Source organism: Bos javanicus, chromosome 26 (genome assembly GCF_032452875.1).
Source record: "Bos javanicus breed banteng chromosome 26, ARS-OSU_banteng_1.0, whole genome shotgun sequence".
NCBI classification, from domain to species: Eukaryota; Metazoa; Chordata; class Mammalia; order Artiodactyla; family Bovidae; genus Bos; species Bos javanicus.
The window spans coordinates 5,298,888-5,316,764 of record NC_083893.1 but is presented as its reverse complement, the minus strand read 5'-3'; the positions used below and the strand labels follow the sequence as shown (position 1 = coordinate 5,316,764).

Sequence of the window (17,877 nt, the reverse complement as noted above, 5' to 3'; positions counted from 1 at the left end):
AAATGCAGAAATAGGAAGTCAAGAGATACTTGGAGGAACAGGCAAGTTTAGCCTTGGAGTACAAAATGAAGCAGGGTAAAGGCTAACTGATTTTTGCCAAGAGAATGCATTAGTCATAGCAACAACACAAGAGAAGACTCTACACATGGATATCATCATATGGTCAATCCTGAAATCAGACCGATTATATTGTTTGCAGCCAAAGATGGAGAAGCTGTATATGGTCAGCAAAAACAAGATCAGGAGCTGACTGTGGCTTAGATCATGAACTCCTTGCAAAATTCAGACTTAAACTGAAGAAAGTAGGGAAAATCACTAGACCATTCAGGTATGACCTAAATCAAATACCTTACAGTTATACAGTGGAAGTGACAAATAGATTGAAGGGATTAGATTTGATAGATAGAGTGACTGAAGAATTATGGACAGAGGTTCATTACACTGTATAGGAGGTGGTGATCAAAACCATCCTCAAGAAAAAGAAATGCAAAAAGGGAAAATGATTGCTTGAGGAGGTCTTACAAATAGCTGATAAAAGAAGAGAAGCAAAAAGCAAAGGAGAAAAGGAAAGATATATCCATCTGAATGCAGAGTTCCAAAGAATAGCAAAGAAGAGATAAGGCCTTCCTAAGTGACCAGTGCAAAGAAATAGAGGAAATTAATAGAAGGGGGAATACTAAAAATCTCTTCAGGAGAATTAGAGATATCAAGGGAACATTTCATGTAAAGATGGGCACAATAAAGGATAGAAACAGTATGGACCTAACAGAAACAGAAATATTCAGAAGAGGTGGCAAGAATACACAGAAGAATTATACAAAAAAAAAAAAAAAATCTTAATGACCCAGATAACCATGATCTCCTAGAGCCAGGCATGCTGGGATGCAAAGTGAAGTGGGGCTTAGGAAGCATCACTATGAACAAATCTACTGGAGGTGCTGGAATTCCAGTTGAGCTATTTCAAATCCTAAGATGATGCTGTGAAAGTGCTGCACTCAATATGCCAGCAAATTTGGAAAACTCAGCAGTGGCCACAGGACTGGAAAAGGTCAGTTTTCCTTCCAATCCCAAAGAAGGGCAATGCCAAAGAATGTTTAAACTACTGCACAACTGTATTCATTTCACAAGCTAGCAAAGTAATGCTCAAAATTCTCTGAGCCAGGGTTCAACTGTGAACTTTCAGATGTTCAAGCTGAGTTTAGAAAACACAGAGGAAACAGAGATCAAATTGCCAACATCTGCTGGATCATAGAAAAAGCTAGAGAATTTCATAAAAAATCTACTTATGCTTCATTGACTATGCTAAAGCCTTTGATTGTGTGGACCACCTCATACTTGGAAAATTCTTAAAGAGACCAGACCACCTTACCTGCCTGCTCAGAATTGTTTATAGTCCATCTCTCACATCTGCACATGATTATTGGAAGTACTCATGCCTCACTAAGTTCCACATAAGTGTTATTATATAGCTATTATTATTATATGAGTATGATGATGATGGTGATGGTACAAGGAGAATCCATGTGTAAGAAAGGATTATACTAGTGGTAACAGGGATGTGTCAAACAGTCGATGAGAATGTAAGTCATAAATTATAAGGGTAATTTGAAAGCAAAAAATGCTTCTATATGGATAAAATAAGCTGAGACCTATTGTATTTGAGTATAATATAGAGTCACATTTGGAAGCATAGCTCTCATCTTTAAAGTGATGGAAGTAGATCAAAATTTCAGAGGGACAAAGATGCAGAAAGCTGCTAGAGTCAACACATTTTAGTGATCTGAATCTTGAGAAGTTTGCTCCAAATCCAATGGTGTGTAAGCAAAAGTTTAACTACTGATCTGGACTGGAGGGTACTGATTCATTGCATTTGCTAGTTTTGATGGCATAAAAACACCCACCATGGGCCATTTCAAGCTAGCATTGTGACATAAGCAAACAAAACTGGGGAGAGAGGCACACAGCCTGTTTTCAGGATCCCAGTGTGTGCTCTGGCACCAGCACACCAGTCTCACAGGCTTCACTGTTAGTTCAGAATTACAAAGGAGGAACATGCTTTAGAGCAAGATCTGACCAATTCTGGAAGAAAAAGTCCCACCTAATACTAAAGCTGATCAGCACAACAAGTTTGAAAAAATAAAAGCTCCCGGTAATATTTTCCTCCATGAAATGCCATCAAAAAAGCAGCTAGGCAAAATATCCTTAATAGGATATTTTGAGGAAATCACAGCCTCCCGAACAACTTTTAGAAAGAACGAAAGGAAAATACTTACAAGAGGAAAGGAAAGGGGCTGGGGAGGGAAACAAAGATTGTTGTCTGAAAAGAAACCACTTTGATCTCAGTCAAAACAGATTATTTTGAAGTCAGTCTTCTGTTATCTTCGAAAATATATTTCTCCATAAATCCTGTCTTTCTAAATTGAGCTGTGAGTCAGCAGTGGGCAGTGCTGTGTGTGGAAAAGATGAGAAGGTATCCAGAAGTACCTCTAATACATTCTGTTATTAGAAGACTTTGCGAGAGTAATTTGACAGAGCTTTTCAACTTTTAGGTCACTAGTTTAAATTCAGTCTCAGTTGATCATGAGCAAAAGTGTATGGTTGGTGGCTTATAAAAAATGCCTTGATGGTGTCACCCTAGTTCTTTCTAATAGAGACTGCCATCGCAATTGGCATCTTTTCTTTCTCTTCTACCAGAAGCACAAAGGGTGAATAGAAATGTCACTTCAAGTATTTTCTCAGCTTTTGTACTAGAGAAATTTGAGATATGAAAAAGGCCAACTCCTTTTCATCTTTAACTCACAGGTAGAATTATTCTCCTGTACTACGGTTCCAAGATATTTCTGGGATTTGAAATGAAACCAGAGCCATTTTAGAAGTAAAATTATATCTAACTTACAGAAAGTTAAATTATACAAAGGCACATTCTTAAGAAATATTTAAATGTTAAACATGTACAATTTCTTGGCCTGAACTTACAAATCTAAGATTTATTTTTCTTTACTTTTTGTTTAAACAAAATAAATTCCCATTATAGGTAAACAAAAATTTTCATTATTCTATAAATATAACTATTTAATATTTGGTTTTCTATATTTTATCATTTACATGACTCAACTAATGCTTTATTTCTCCTAAAGAAGCTACAGGATTTTTTTTTTTTTTAATTTTGTTGTTCAGTCACTTGGTCACTTCCGACTCTTTGCGATCCCATGGACTATACAGAACACCAGGCTACCTTATCCTTCATCTCCCAGAGTGTGCTCAAACTCATGTCCTTTGAGTCAGTGATGCCACACAACCATCTCATCCTCTGCCATCAGCTTCTCCTCCTGCCCTCAATCTTTCCTAGCATCAGGGTCTTTTTCAGTGACTTGGCTCTTTGTAGGAGGCGGCCAAAGTATTGTAGCTTCAGCTTCACCATCAGTCCTTCCAATGAATATTCAGAGTTGATTTCCTTTACGATTGACTGGTTTGATCTCCTTGCAGTCCAAGGGACTCAGGCAAGAATACTGGAATGGAGAGACTTTTCATTTTCCAGGGGATCTTCTAGGACCAGGGATCGAATCCGGGTCTCCTGCATTGCAGGCAGATTCTCTATTGTTTGAGCCACCAAGGAAGCCTATTTTATCCATTAAAATCCCCCAAATTTCCTTATTACTAATATATTTACTTTTATATAATTTTATTTCCCTATGTTTTAATAGTAAATGACCAACAGAAGTAAATTCACTCTAGTTACCTAGATAAAAAGCAACAAAATAGAGAAAAGAGCAGAGGTAAAAAGAAGTATCTGGTAATGCCAGCCAGAATTTTAGCAGCCTCAGAAAATGAGCGGGGTATAACAGAATGAGCTTTGTTTTGGAAATGTTGATAATTTCATCAACTGATTTAGGCCCCATTTACTTTCTATAAGATTCATTTCCCACATTTAGATAATGAGGTTGATATGTTTCAGTATTTTCAGCACTCCTTCTAGTGTCAACATTCGGTGGAACCTTTCATTTTATATCATCAGGGTTTGAGAGAGAGGGTGTATTCAAATAGGATTGCAAGATGCCTCATGTCATCTCATTTGATGACAAAGGTCAATGCTGGGATTTTCCTAAATCATCACATTTGAAGAAAAAAAAAATCTTTGAAGATTTCTAATCTTCAAAGGCAGCTTCCTGAATTCTCATGTCAGCAACTCCTGCTATTCCCATATAACACCAGGAGATGATAAATTCTCTGTCCTCTGAATATCCGTAGATAAAGTAATGTCTTGCACTCATGAGTTTTATAGCAAGTGACAGTTATCATCAACAGTACAAGTAGCCCAACTTGAAACTGTAGGTTCAGTTGAAAATATAGCATTTTCTGGCCAAATATGCTTTAGCCAGGAATATATAAATTGTGAAAATCAAGCTATCATTCTGCAAGTAACTCATATGCCCAAGTATCAAGAGCTGCAAATGGAAATATCACCTAAATCTACCCCCTTCATCTAAACAAATAAACTGAGGCACAGCAATTACAAGGTTTTCCCATGGCCACAAAATAAAATTGTCTACCTCTGAATTAGAATGCCTACCATCAGTTGGTGAATCTAAAGTCATTTTCTATACTGAACACTGCAGCAAAAATAAATCCTGCCGGGGCAAAGGAATCCAAGACAGAACACAAGAGTCAGCTGCAAACACTTTGGATGCAAAGTATAAGATATTCAAGTGCATGCTTCCAATCCTTTCATTCCCTCTTGTGATGACTGCAGCTAATTCCTGCCAGCTAACGTTAGTGCTTCAATAGTGGCAATCAATAGAATAGATTTGCTGTGGAAACCCTCCATCCATATTATCCCTACTTTCCTTTCCAGATGGAATTGTCATTCATCAGAGTGTAAGTGACATGTGAGGTTTTCTCCCTTCTTGCATGGATATTAAACCCATTAGCCTTCAAGGTTGTTGCTAGAATTTTATATGTAAACTAAGGAGCATACCTGTAGATTTAATAAAACAGCACCGATCCTCATGGCCTCACTGATTTCAAGGCTATACATCAGCTGGGGAAAGCGAGGAGGGCTTTGATTATTTGGAGGAAGCACTTCAATGTACACAGTGCAGATGGAATGCCTGCAGAGAAAGAGAAGCAAACAAGACGGGTAAAAATCTACATCACATTTAATGACAGAGTGCATTTGATATTCTGTTGTTGGGTTTACAGGAGAGAGAAATTCTGAATTTTTATGGGAAATAATAAAGCAATTCAGAATAAAAGGGTGGAAAAACAAAAGCTACTACCAAAAGATGATGTTTTTATGAAATTATCTTAGCAAAAGGAAAAAAAAAAACATGTCTCAGGTATGGATTTTTCCTACTTAGATTAATAGTGTGAATTAAAAAGAAATAACTGTGCAAATAGAGGTAATGAATTAAATTGCCTTGACTTTTGACTTTATTTTGTAATGCTTCTCTAATAGCAAAAAAACTACTCTAAATATTTGGTAATAAGAGCTGTCCTTGGGGATTTCTTCCTATTAAACCAGCAGAGGGAGTATTGATTAAAATAACACAGAAAACAAAATATGGGCTGTGTTTTATTAGCTTTTTTGCTGACATCAATGGCTTAATGAAATGTATGTCAAGAGTCGGGATCATAAAGTAACAGTTGTGTAAAATAGTTGCAAACAATACCAAATCTGTTTTTAAGTCTTCTTTAAAGAGTATAATATAAAAATTTGGAAGTTAGATTTAACTGGAGGCTTAGATCGATGGACATTTGTTTTTGAGGGACACAAGTTATTCTACTATTAGAAGGACAAGACCATTAGCATTGATATAATCACCTTTATTGATATATCTAAACTCTGAAATTTCCTTAAGTAGCAAAAACTGAAGAAGCAACATATTCAAGATTGGTACAGAAGAAACGTAGTTTAGACTATATTAATGAGACCTGGGGTTTACAAAGTTAGTATTCTATCATAAAAACATGCCACCACTGCCTGAGTGTATGCTTTAACTTATTTTAACAAAATCATGCCTTTTTATTCAAAACACATTTCTTACAGTTTCTATTTGGGGGCTAAAATTTTCTTAAAGTAGCCCAAAAATCTTTAAGTGCATCAGTTAAAAACATGTTACTGAAAACATTTTTCTGAGATTATTAATCTATATTTGTTTACTTTGAAAGCTCTTAAGAGAAATACAGATCATCAGTTCAGTTCAGTTCAGTCACTCAGTCGTGTCCGACTCTTTGCCACCCCATGGATTGCAGCACACCAGGCCTCCTAGTCCATCACCAACTCCCGGAGTTCACTCAGAATCACCTCCATTGAGTCAGTGATGCCATCCAGCCATCTCATCCTCTGTCGTCCCCTTCTCCTCCTGCCCCCAATCCCTCCCAGCATTAGAGCCTTTTCCAATGAGTCAACTCTTCGGATGAGGTGGCCAAAGTATTGGAGTTTCAGCTTCAACATCGTTCCTTCCAAAGAAATCCCAGGGCTGATCTCCTTCAAAATGGACTGGTTGGATCTCCTTGCAGTCCAAGGGACTCTCAAGTGTCTTCTCCAACACCACAGTTCAAAAGCATCAATTCTTCAGCGGTCAGCTTTCTTCACAGTTCAACTCTCACATCCATACATGACTACTGGAAAAAACCATAGCCTTGACTAGACGGATCTTTGTTGGCAAAGTAATGTCTCTGCTTTTGAATATGCTATCTAGGTTTGTCATAACTTTCCTTCCAAGGAGTAAGCGTCTTTTAATTTCATGGCTGCAGTCACCATCTGTAGTGATTTTGGAGCCCCCAAAAATAAAAAGTCTGACCTTGTTTCCACTGTTTCCCCATCTATTTCCCATGAAATGATGGGACCAGATGCCATGATCTTAGTTTTCTGAATGTAGAGCTTTAAGCCAACTTTTTCACTTTCCTCTTTCATTTTCATCAAGAGGCTTTTTAGTTCCTCTTCACTTTCTGCCATAAGGGTGGTGTGATCTGCATTTCTGAGGTTATTGATATTTCTCCCGGCAATCTTGATACCAGCTTGTGCTTCTTCCAGCCCAGCGTTTCTCACGATGTACTCTGCATATAAGTTAAATAAGCAGGGTAACAATATACAGCCTTAACGTACTCATTTTTCTATCTGGAACCAGTCTGTTGTTCCATGTCCAGTTCTAACTGTTGCTTCCTGACCTGCATATAGGTTTCTCAAGAGGCAGGTCAGGTGGTCTGGTATTCCCACCTCTTTCAGAATTTTCCACAGTTTATTGGCAAAGAAAATATTTTTTTTAGCTTATCACCTTATAATATGCCTAAGTTTAAATCTTTTCTGAACATATTCTCAGTAGAATAGATACCTGTAGAATACTAAGTACCTCTAAAAATTTGCAGTGACTTAAAAAAATTCATACTTATATTTACCACAATATTGTTCCAAAGCAATCTCAATCTAAATTAAAATCTTTTAGACTTCATAATTAGTTAATGCATCTGCATTATTTCTTGCTCTGATATCATCTGATTATTAAAATTCACCATTAAAATTAATCAAAATATAATTGCTTTTCTTTTTAATTTTTTTTTTTACAATTCGTGTTTTAAGGGTAAGATGTTTAAAGTAGGTTAAAATGGATGGTGAAATGTTGCTTATAAACTTAGAGGTATCAAGTTTACCCTTATCAGTACTATAATGGCGGGATTCCCTGGTGGCTCAGTGGTATAGAACCCCCCCGCCATGCAGGAAACCCAAATTTGATCCCTGAGTTGGGAAGATCCCCTAGAGAAGGAAATGATAATCCATGCCAGTATTCTTGCCTGGGCAATTCCATGGAGAGAGGAGCCTGGCAGGTTATATACAGTCCATGGGATCGCAAAAGAGTCAGACATGACTCAGTAACTAAACAACAACTATAATGGATAGATGAAAAAGAGAAATATCAGGAAGTTAAAAATTTTAGTGTGCAAAGAGCCCCACTTTTCATTATGTGGGAATCAAGTAATTGTCAGTATGAGTGGGCATATTATTCTCCCAGGTGGTGATCTCATTCCAACAGCCATCCCAAGATAAACATTACTGCTAATATTACCCTTCATCATTCTGAGTTATTTTCTTAGTGTTTGTTATATATAAAGTGATTCATACATTTTACTATTTCTTCCTTTTTGCTGCCGGCACATCCTCTGTGCATAATAAGCCCAATAACATTTACCCTCCACCATATTGATAATAATCCTAGCTGAGCAATGTTGAGCACTGGATTTTTAACCACACATTCCTAGGTTAAAATTTTGATGCTACCAGATATGATCATAGGCAACTGACTTCTTTCAGTTTCACTATCTGAAACTCCAGTACTTTGGCCACCTCATGCGAAGAGTTGACTCATTGGAAAAGACTCTGATGCTGGGAGGGATTGGGGGCAGGAGAAGAAGGGGACGACAGAGGATGAGATGGCTGGATGACATCACTGACTCGATGGACGTGAGTCTCAGTGAACTCTGGGAGTTGGTGATGGACAGGGAGGCCTGGCGTGCTGCGATTCATGGGGTCGCAAAGAGTCGGACATGACTGAGCGACTGACTGATCTGATCTGATCTTCATCTGATAACTAAATATAATAATAGCATAAGGGTTAAATATGTGTGTGTGTGTGCACATGTGTATGTATGTATATATAAATATATGAAGTCAAGTGAAAGTGTTAGCTGCTCAGGTGTGTCTGACTCTGGGACCTCATGGACTGTAGCCCATCAGGCTCTTCTGTCCATGGAATTCTCCAGGCGAGAACACTGTAGCAGGTAGCCAATCCTTTTTCCATGGGATCTCCATGACCAAGGGATCAAACCCAGGTCTCCAGAATCACAGGGAGATTCTTTACCATCTGAGATGCCAGGGAAGTACATACTGAAAAACATACATATATCAGTTATTATTGATAACTATTCAAAATAAGGTTTCTTATTCTATTCTTTGAAATGGAATTAATAAGCTTGCATTTATCTTATTCATATCCCTTTAAATATTTTACATTTTAATTGCATTTTTCCACTTTTCTAAGCTAAAATCTACAGGTGCAGTATCCTCTCTCCTTTCCCGAGTGGATTGTGGTGGTGTTAGGGTTTAGACATACTGGATCCTAATCTTTTGGTGTGGGACTGGAAATCTACATTTTCCATGAATATACAAGGTTTTTCTCACACAAATTTGATTTAGAAGACCAGGGTCCCAGAAGTTCATGGGGAGTAAAACATGCAGATTCCCCTGCCTTTTAAGTTTGGAGTCCAGGGGATTCCTCTACAAGCTGACCTAAAACTCTCCTTAGTAACCCTGGAGGCAAGAGAGTCCCTCACTTTTTTGACCTAAAAAACACCTGTACTCTAAATTCAAAGTTTCCTTTCAAAAATCTAGAACCTTCCTGTTTTTGATATTCATTAGAGCTTCAACTTACTGGTGTGGAATACTTCATAAAAGTTTTATCTGAACATGGGTCTCTTTCTGCTCTTAAAAGTATAATTTATGCTAAACTTATTGTACTTTACATATTTCCTTATTCTTCCCCCTTTGACTAAACTGTTTACATCCACAACCCTACAGTAATGACTTCTAACTCATAAGAAGATTGTGTATTTGGCACAGAGAAGAAAAAAATTAAATGCAAAACAAAAAAAGATTCTATTTCCCAAAGCACAAGCCAGTGAACACCAAGGTCCATCATGCCTGTCTCCTTCATCTGCACTTACTTCTTCGCTTCCTTTGCTCCTTTCCAGTAATTCAAATGCTAGAATCACTAATCATTCCCAACCCTTTCTCCTCACACACACATTTGGATTTTAGAGTTATTTGAGTACGATCATATTTCAAGGTCTTAAGTTTTTCATCTTTAACATCCTGGCACTTTGCTACAATAAGTTGAAATAAGCACCAACCTTCTTGATGGTTATGGCCTTCTAAAACTCTATCCTCTTTTTAGCCCTGATGTTAATATAGTGTCAGAGTTAGCTTTCTAAAATTGAATCCTGATAGTATTAACAATAAAATAATATCATTAATGCTGTATAAAGATTAGTAATTCAATATCATTAATTAAGCACATAACAAAACAGGACAGTCACAAGGTAAATAATAACATTCTATGGGAACACTTTGTATTACATTTTACAGCTAGTCTTAAATACATAAAACTGAGAATCTATGATATAAATTTTATTTTTATAATATAGTCAGATTTATAGTAGATAAATCTATAAACACAAAAATCATAAAGTTTTTATTTCTCATTTGGTAATGAGTTCAAAGTAGAGTAAGAAAGGTGGTGTAACTTCTCAGATAATCATATGTTTTTAAAAGACCCTGGAAACCATCTAGTTTAACTCTCATTTTATGAAAGAATATTAGAAAATCAGAAAGATTAAGTGATAGATTCAAGGTTGTGAAGACAATTAGCAACAGAAGACAAACTCAAAGGCAGAACTTACAAATTTAAAATCTGCCTGCCTTTTCTCCCCACATTCTACAAGAACAAAACTGGGAAGTAAACAAGACTTTTTAATTATCTGATGTGTGTGTGTATGTTTCTGTGTGAGAGCATAAAACATCTGTGGTTTGCAAGGAAGGATGTTATCTCACAGAAAATCACAAATTTGAAGTATTTGGATCAGACTATAATATCACAATCAATTTTAATTGTTTATATTATGAATCAAACTTCACTAATAGCATTTTGTTTTTAAGAACAAAATAAAATATAAATAAAAAGAGGTTGTGAAGAGAGGCCTAAGAAGCTTTAACTTCAAAAATGGTATAATTTTTAAGAAAATAAAAAGTCACATTTTTTGGATATGACAATACTACTCAGTGGTACTGAGATAATGTTCTTGACATTTAGAAGATTTCACAGTCTGTATAGTAATTTTCTTTTAAATGTGTCAACACATGCTATGAGGTATCTATTTGTAACTCTATATTTCTACCTTGTTTCTAAGAGGATCATCAAAATAAAAGCTTAACTTTTTTTTTTCCTTTGTCTTCACCAATATCACAATAAAAAAGCTGTATTTACACTTCAGTGTTCATAGGTTCTGTTTTATTATTTTGGAAATACATACAGGGATCCATAGGAGCAACACTCCCAGATTTAAAACTAACATAAGACTTCAGAGAAATTTCTCAGGGAAAGTTACAGGGACAAGATGCACGTAGGAATAAAAACCACAGGGTGTTACAGACAGGGAAAAACATGTGTGCAAATTCAGAGACCAATAAATAAGAAACCAATACCTTTTGTACAACTAAAGAAAAAGATATAATTAGGGCAATGGTAGGAATTAAGACTAGAGAGATGAGCAAGAGTCACAGCCTTCTGGTACTCATGTGCTCTACTTACTGATTTAAATTTCAGTTTAACAACAATGGGGATTGGTTGATAGATTTTAACAGTTCCCACAGCAGACAATACTTTGCTGTGTCTCTGTATCGTTGCTTTTATTGTTTTTTTCTGCTAGGATACCTCATTTTCCTTCCTGTCCAAGTTAAACTGCACTTGTAATTATACTATGCTATATCCAGATTTACCAGTGCCTCTATATGAATGCTGTGAAGGCAAAAAGCTCATCTTGTCTTATATTTCTAGTGCTTCCCAAGAGGAAACTCAGTACAATTTTTCTAAAATGAATACTTCCATAAATTTTTTATTATTAATGTTAAATATATAATGTGAAGTTATTTTAAAATACATATATTCATAATTGAAAAATAATTTTATTTGAGAATGGGTGATTTAATATTGTGTTAGTTAGATACAACCTTGAATTCCATGAAAATAGATTATCAAAAAAGTATTCCTTGCCAGGCATCAGTTGTTTTATCATGATTTGTTTTATATTTGGGGGAAGGGATTGAATTTTATCTATACATTTTGATAAATACTTAATAGTAGTACTTTAACTCATACTAAGATTAAATATTTACTTAATTTAATGCAGTTACATACAAGAAGACTTACAGACAAAAAGTAAACACTATCTAACGTATCTTACTACTTTTTAAAAATCTTTTGTTTTGTCCTCTTCTGTTTTATCAATAACTGAAAAAAAAAGAAAATTCCCCCAAACAAAACCACTATAGACTATGGCTCCTCTTACTCTAATTCTTTGGCTAGTTTAATCAATTAGAATAACAAGCATATAAACAGTTAATTCTTCTGCTAGTTAATTCATAAATCTTCATTTTGAGAGTCAGTGTTATTGACATTTAGAATTGAGGTTGTTTATTAGAAAAGCATAAGACAGAAAATCATCATTGCTTTTAGTGTTATCATTTAATTAGGTCTACATGTCACTGCTGTCGTCTGGATCAGTTTGTAAAATATGCCACAATCTATATTTTTATGTTCGTAATTTTCTAAGGGCATCTTTTTCCAAAAGAAATACTGAAAGCAAAGCCTCACAACTCTTCAGTTCAATCATCAACTCAATCTGAAAGACTAATTTTCCTCCAGAAAATAGCAAGTGTCATTATTCTAGGGAAACATAACATTATTGTGGCAGGTAGGATGGAGGTATATGGATTTTACTCTCTGCAGGTCCCACTTGATAATCAACCATCATAAGGTGGTCTTTTAGTGCCCAAACCATGGTCTATAAAGAAAACAGTGAGACTAAGTCAAATAAATGCCTCATATCACTGAAAAGACCTGTATATTCAAATTCTGAAAATGCCACTTTGTTTCTAGGAGTAGAATACAATTTGATTTAAGTAAAAACCAGTTAGACTACAAATTACTGTAAACAAAGGCTTATCAAGGCAAATCAGCAATATGACTTGCAAACCGGAACTTCAAAGCAAATTTAAAATCTCACTCACTAAATAATAAAGTTGTCTAAAAATATTAATCATAATATGCATGCACATATAGATTAGACATCTATTTAGTACAGCACTATCTTCAATGAAAATAAGTTACAAAATAGATGACTATTATCGGGTTTTAATAACATTTTAAATAATAAAGACAAGATATATTTATGTTTATAATTAGCATTAATATTATTACTATCTTATCATTTTTTCACCAGAATAATAACTACTAAGGGTTATGGATATGGAACAGAATGAAGGGGAAAATTTTAGAATCTAAGGGTCCTGAGTTCAAGTTATGTTTCTACCTCTTGTTTACTATGGTTATCAACACTTTTTTATGAATGTGGGCAAGGGGTCATGTACCCAAGTAAGTTATCCTTTTCAGTTTTTATTTTTGGTTTATAAAAATAAATAGAGCTATGCAAGAGTTATAATTTTTTTGTTAAGATTAAAAATTATATATAAAGGTCACTAGCATGATGTCTAGCCCTGGCACATTAATTAAACAGCATCAGTCATCTTAACGTCCCTTCAGAATAACCCAGCATAAATGACACTATTATTTTAAATTCATTCAAACGTAGACTCTCATTTTGAATTCTGTAACTATTCACTGTATAAATGAATTCTATTTGTTTCTACACAAGATATAGCCCTTGAATGTCTTCTCACATTCAGACATGTATATCCATTTTCTTTTTGAATATACTAATATATTTATTCCAAGTAAATACAAGTAAACGTGTATGAAATTGAGCTCTTCCCTTTCACTCAAATATGTGTGCCTTATTGACATTGCTACCAATCAGTCAGCTTAGATATAAACCTGGGAGAAACTTTCAATTTTTAATAATTGCTTCTCTCCATTTTTCCTTACTGATGGTCCAGTTCAACCCATCAGCAACGTTTTCTTAGTGGAGGTGTTCTGCCTCATCTCTCTACCTACAGCTTTTGCTGTTTGTTGTTGTTCAGTTGCTAAGTCATATCTGATTCTTTGTGACCCCATGGACTATATAGCCCACCAAGCTCCTCTTTCCATGGAATTCTCCAGGCAAGACTACTGGAGTGGGTTGCCATTCCCTTCTCCAGGGGACCTTTATGACCCAAGGATCAAACCCGAGGCTCCTACATTGGCAGGCAGAGTCTTTACCATTGAGCCATTGGGGAAGCCTGCCTTCAGCTTCATCTTCCCTCAAATCTATCTTCTGTAGGGGAACCAGAGTGATTTTCCTGAAACCAAACTCTCTCAGATGAATTTATGTTTTAAAGTCCTTCCATTGCTTCCATTGACTAGATAACTCCAAGCTTCTTAAGAAAACAAATTAAATTTTCCATGATATGACCCTTAACTCTACTGACCCTCTGAATCATAGTTAATATACTGATTTGCTGACTGACTTGCAATTATCCAAAATATCTAAAATCCAAAATATCCAAGTTATTTCAGACTTCTCCAGTTGTATAAATAATGTGATGGGCTTTATTATTATTATTATTATTTAATGTGGTCAACCTCTGCTCATTCTCCTAACTCATCTTGTTTAGTAGATCTTCTAAATACTCCCCTGTTATGACAAGTGCCCTCATCAATGTCCCAGAAAGCTGAGAATTTACCTCAATCTCAATTCACCATGGTAAATTCATTTATTTATAGTTCTACTTTCTACAATTCACTGTAATTTTTCTTTTGGCCTGCAAATGACAATTACTATGTTTATCTTTGTACTCTCATAAATGGTAGTTATGTAATAAATGGTTTATTGGACTGGGTAGAAAATTTTACTGTCACAGACACCTATATATATATATATATTTTTTTTTTTTTAATTTAATAGGGACTAGGAGCAACTTCACTTTCACTTTTCACTTTCATGTATTGGAGAAGGAAATGGCAACCCACTCCAGTGTTCTTGCCTGGAGAATCCTAGGGAAGGGGGAGCCTGGTCGGCTGCCGTCTCTGGGGTCACACAGAGTTGGACACAACTGAAGCCACTTAGCAGCAGCAGCAGGAGAGAACTGGTGTATACTTTCTGGGAAGGCAGAATTTCAAATCTAACTCTTTGTTTGGGAAACTCTAAAAAAAACTGAGTTTTGTGTCATATCATCTATTATTCCAATTCATCTATTTAAAAACCCAAAATGACATTTGTTAAAAATCTAGGAAAAGAAACAAAAAAGCTGCTTGTTTAGAACTTAGGGTGTTCAGAAATTGTTTTGACTTCTGGGAAAAAGAGAAAACTGAACCACAATGATTCTTATGCTTTTGAACTAGCTAGTGGAGAAGAAGCAAGGCAGACAATGAAATTCATTCTCTAAACAAAAATGCATATAGTGCATTTCATGGTAGTACTTTCAGTGCATCAGATAATACTAGGAAAGGGCTATAAAAGCATTGAGAGCTTGTTGTAGTTGCAAACAGGTTGTTAGAAAAGGATTCACAGACAAAGTGATGATTGGGTAATGACCTTGAAGGAATAAGGCCACAAAGAAATCTGAGGATAAAACCACTGCAGGCTGAAAGGAGATGAAAGTCAAGTTCAAAGGTTTGCAAGTGGGTGCAAGTCTCAGAGACAGAGAGGAGACCAGTGTGATAACTGGAGTGGACTAAGACAAAAAACACAGTAGAAGGCCAGGCAAATGTGAAGAGGTGACATGAGGAAGTATTCTGTGGCTGCTACCAGGACAAACTGGGCTGGGGTCCACTGGCCCTTTTAATGATGTTGCCTTTTACACAGAGTGAGATGTGAAGACTCTAGAAATCTATGCAAAAGGAAGAGATGTGTTCTATGTTATCAGAATCACCCAAGCTATTGTATTGAGAAGAGACTCTGAAGGGGGCTCAGGCAGAAGTCTAATTAGACTTCTCATTAGAAGAGGTTTTCAACACTATAGACTAGAGAGAACAATGGCTTAGACTGTGATGTTATTAATGAAAGTAGTGGGATTTCTTGTTTTCTGAATGTTTTCAGGTTAGAGCTTAGATTTGTTGCTCAAGATTATATTTGGAGTTTGAAAAATAAGCACTGAGGAGGGCTCCAGAGATCCTGGCCAAAACAACTGCAAATTTGGAGATGCTTTCTACCACGCTGGACAATGAAGTCACTAAGCTTTTTGACAAACATACTGTTGAAGTAAATGCCAAGCAGGCAAGAACTAAAGTCTTCCGGAGTGACCTACAGGTTTATAAATAACAGTGGGAGAAAATGGAGGCAGGATCTGTCCTCTGCAGATGAGAGTAGCAAGGAGTACTGGAAAGTACATTCATTCTTATGCAATGAGATTAAAAGATAAAATATTGAGAAACAAGAGAAAGCACAGTCTAGACATATCAATGAGGAAATACAGGGTTCTATGAAATGTCTATGATTAATGATAAGAGGGATGTGAAGAGAAAAGTCTCTCACGTGGTTATGCTTCGGGGAAAATAATGTCCAATTTTCTGCTCTGGAGGGGTTTTAATGGTCAGTGGTTTTGTTACAGTTCTGTCGAACTTTCTTGCCTTGCTATAGTTTGGGGTAGTATTTTCCTCTACAGAATTGATCTCTTAAGAATTCTTAATCTTTGCAATTGGTTTTGGTAAATTATAACTTCTGGAAACGTTATCCATTTTATCCATGTTTTTAAGTTTTTGCATCTATTTAAAGCAAAGCTGTCTCTTAATTATTCTTCCAATTTCTTCTGTTTCTATGTCATTTCCCTCTCAGAATTTATTAGGCAAAGTTCTACTTTCTCCCACTCTTTGACCGGGCTAGCTGATAGTTATCAATTTATCTACGTTTTTATTTATTTTTCAGAGAATTGAATTTGGATTTATTGACTTTAGAGATACAAGTAATTCATATTGTTGTTGGACTTATTAATTCTTTTTTGTGTTCCTTTGTATTTTTGTTTATTTCATCTATGTAGTATCATAAAAACTATATAAAGCCTTCACAAAAGTTTCTCAAAAAGAGAAGCATGGATGGATTTCACTAAATAAGATACCAACAAACATAATCCAGGAGTTTATTTCAAGATTAAAACACCAAAGCCTAGTGGGATTTATATCAGGAATGAAAAATAGATATATTTTAGAACTGTATTAAGATCAGTCATCCTAGCATTAGCTCAAAAAGAAAAGTCATTACTGCTTTCATAGTTGATGGATTATTTGACTTGAATAAATGACCATTCTTATTTTTTAAAAGTCAATAAAATACAAATAGATGAATGCTTTATTAACATAGTAAAATGTTTTTTAACCATAAACCAATATACTAGGAAAACATGGGAGGCCTTCCTAATTAAAATCAAGACAAACATTTTTATTGGAAGTACTATCAAATGAAATTAAAGAGAACAAAATAAACAAAAAGAAGGACATCAAAGTATCACTACTTTTAAAATGTATTATTAGATAATATAAAAATACAAACTGGAAAACTATAAAAATATGAGAATTAAGAAAGTGTGTTAAAATTAATATAGGTTAATAACTTTTGTATGTGTAAATGTCAGCCAATTAGAAGAACAAGAAAGGAGTCCATTTACAATAACAAAAAATGAGAAACATCCTGGCGATCCAAAAGTCTACAAGCAATAAATGCTGGAGTGGGTGTGGAAAAAAGGGAACCCTCTTACACTGTTGGTGGGAATGCAAACTAGTACAGCCACTATGGAGAACAGTGTGGAGATTCCTTAAAAAACTGGAAATAGAACTGCCTTATGATCCAGCAATCCCACTGCTGGGTATACAGACTGAGGAAACCAGAATTGAAAGAGACACGTGTACCCCAATGTTCATCGCAGCACTGTTTATAATAGCCAGGATATGGAAGCAACCTAGATGTCCACTAGCAGATGAATGGATAAGAAAGCTGTGGTAAATATACACAATGGAGGAATACATTTGAATCAGTTCTAATGAGGTGGATGAAACTGGAGCCTACCATATAGAGTGAAGTAAGCCAGAAAGAAAAACACTAATACAGTATACTAACGCATATATATGGAATTAAGAAAGATGGTAACAATAACCCTGTATACGAGACAGCAGAAGAGAC

The 17,877-nt window shown here is 35.5% G+C and overlaps 1 protein-coding gene across 1 annotated transcript in view; it reads right to left on the bottom strand.

Moving 5' to 3' along the window:
- PCDH15 (protocadherin related 15) overlaps nt 1-17,877 on the bottom strand; it is a 1,038,229-nt gene that overhangs the window by 323,054 nt on the left and 697,298 nt on the right. The window contains exon 15 of the mRNA XM_061402659.1: nt 4,976-5,108. Coding sequence (XP_061258643.1) covers nt 4,976-5,108 — 133 coding nt within the window. The remainder of the gene's footprint in view (nt 1-4,975; nt 5,109-17,877) is intronic.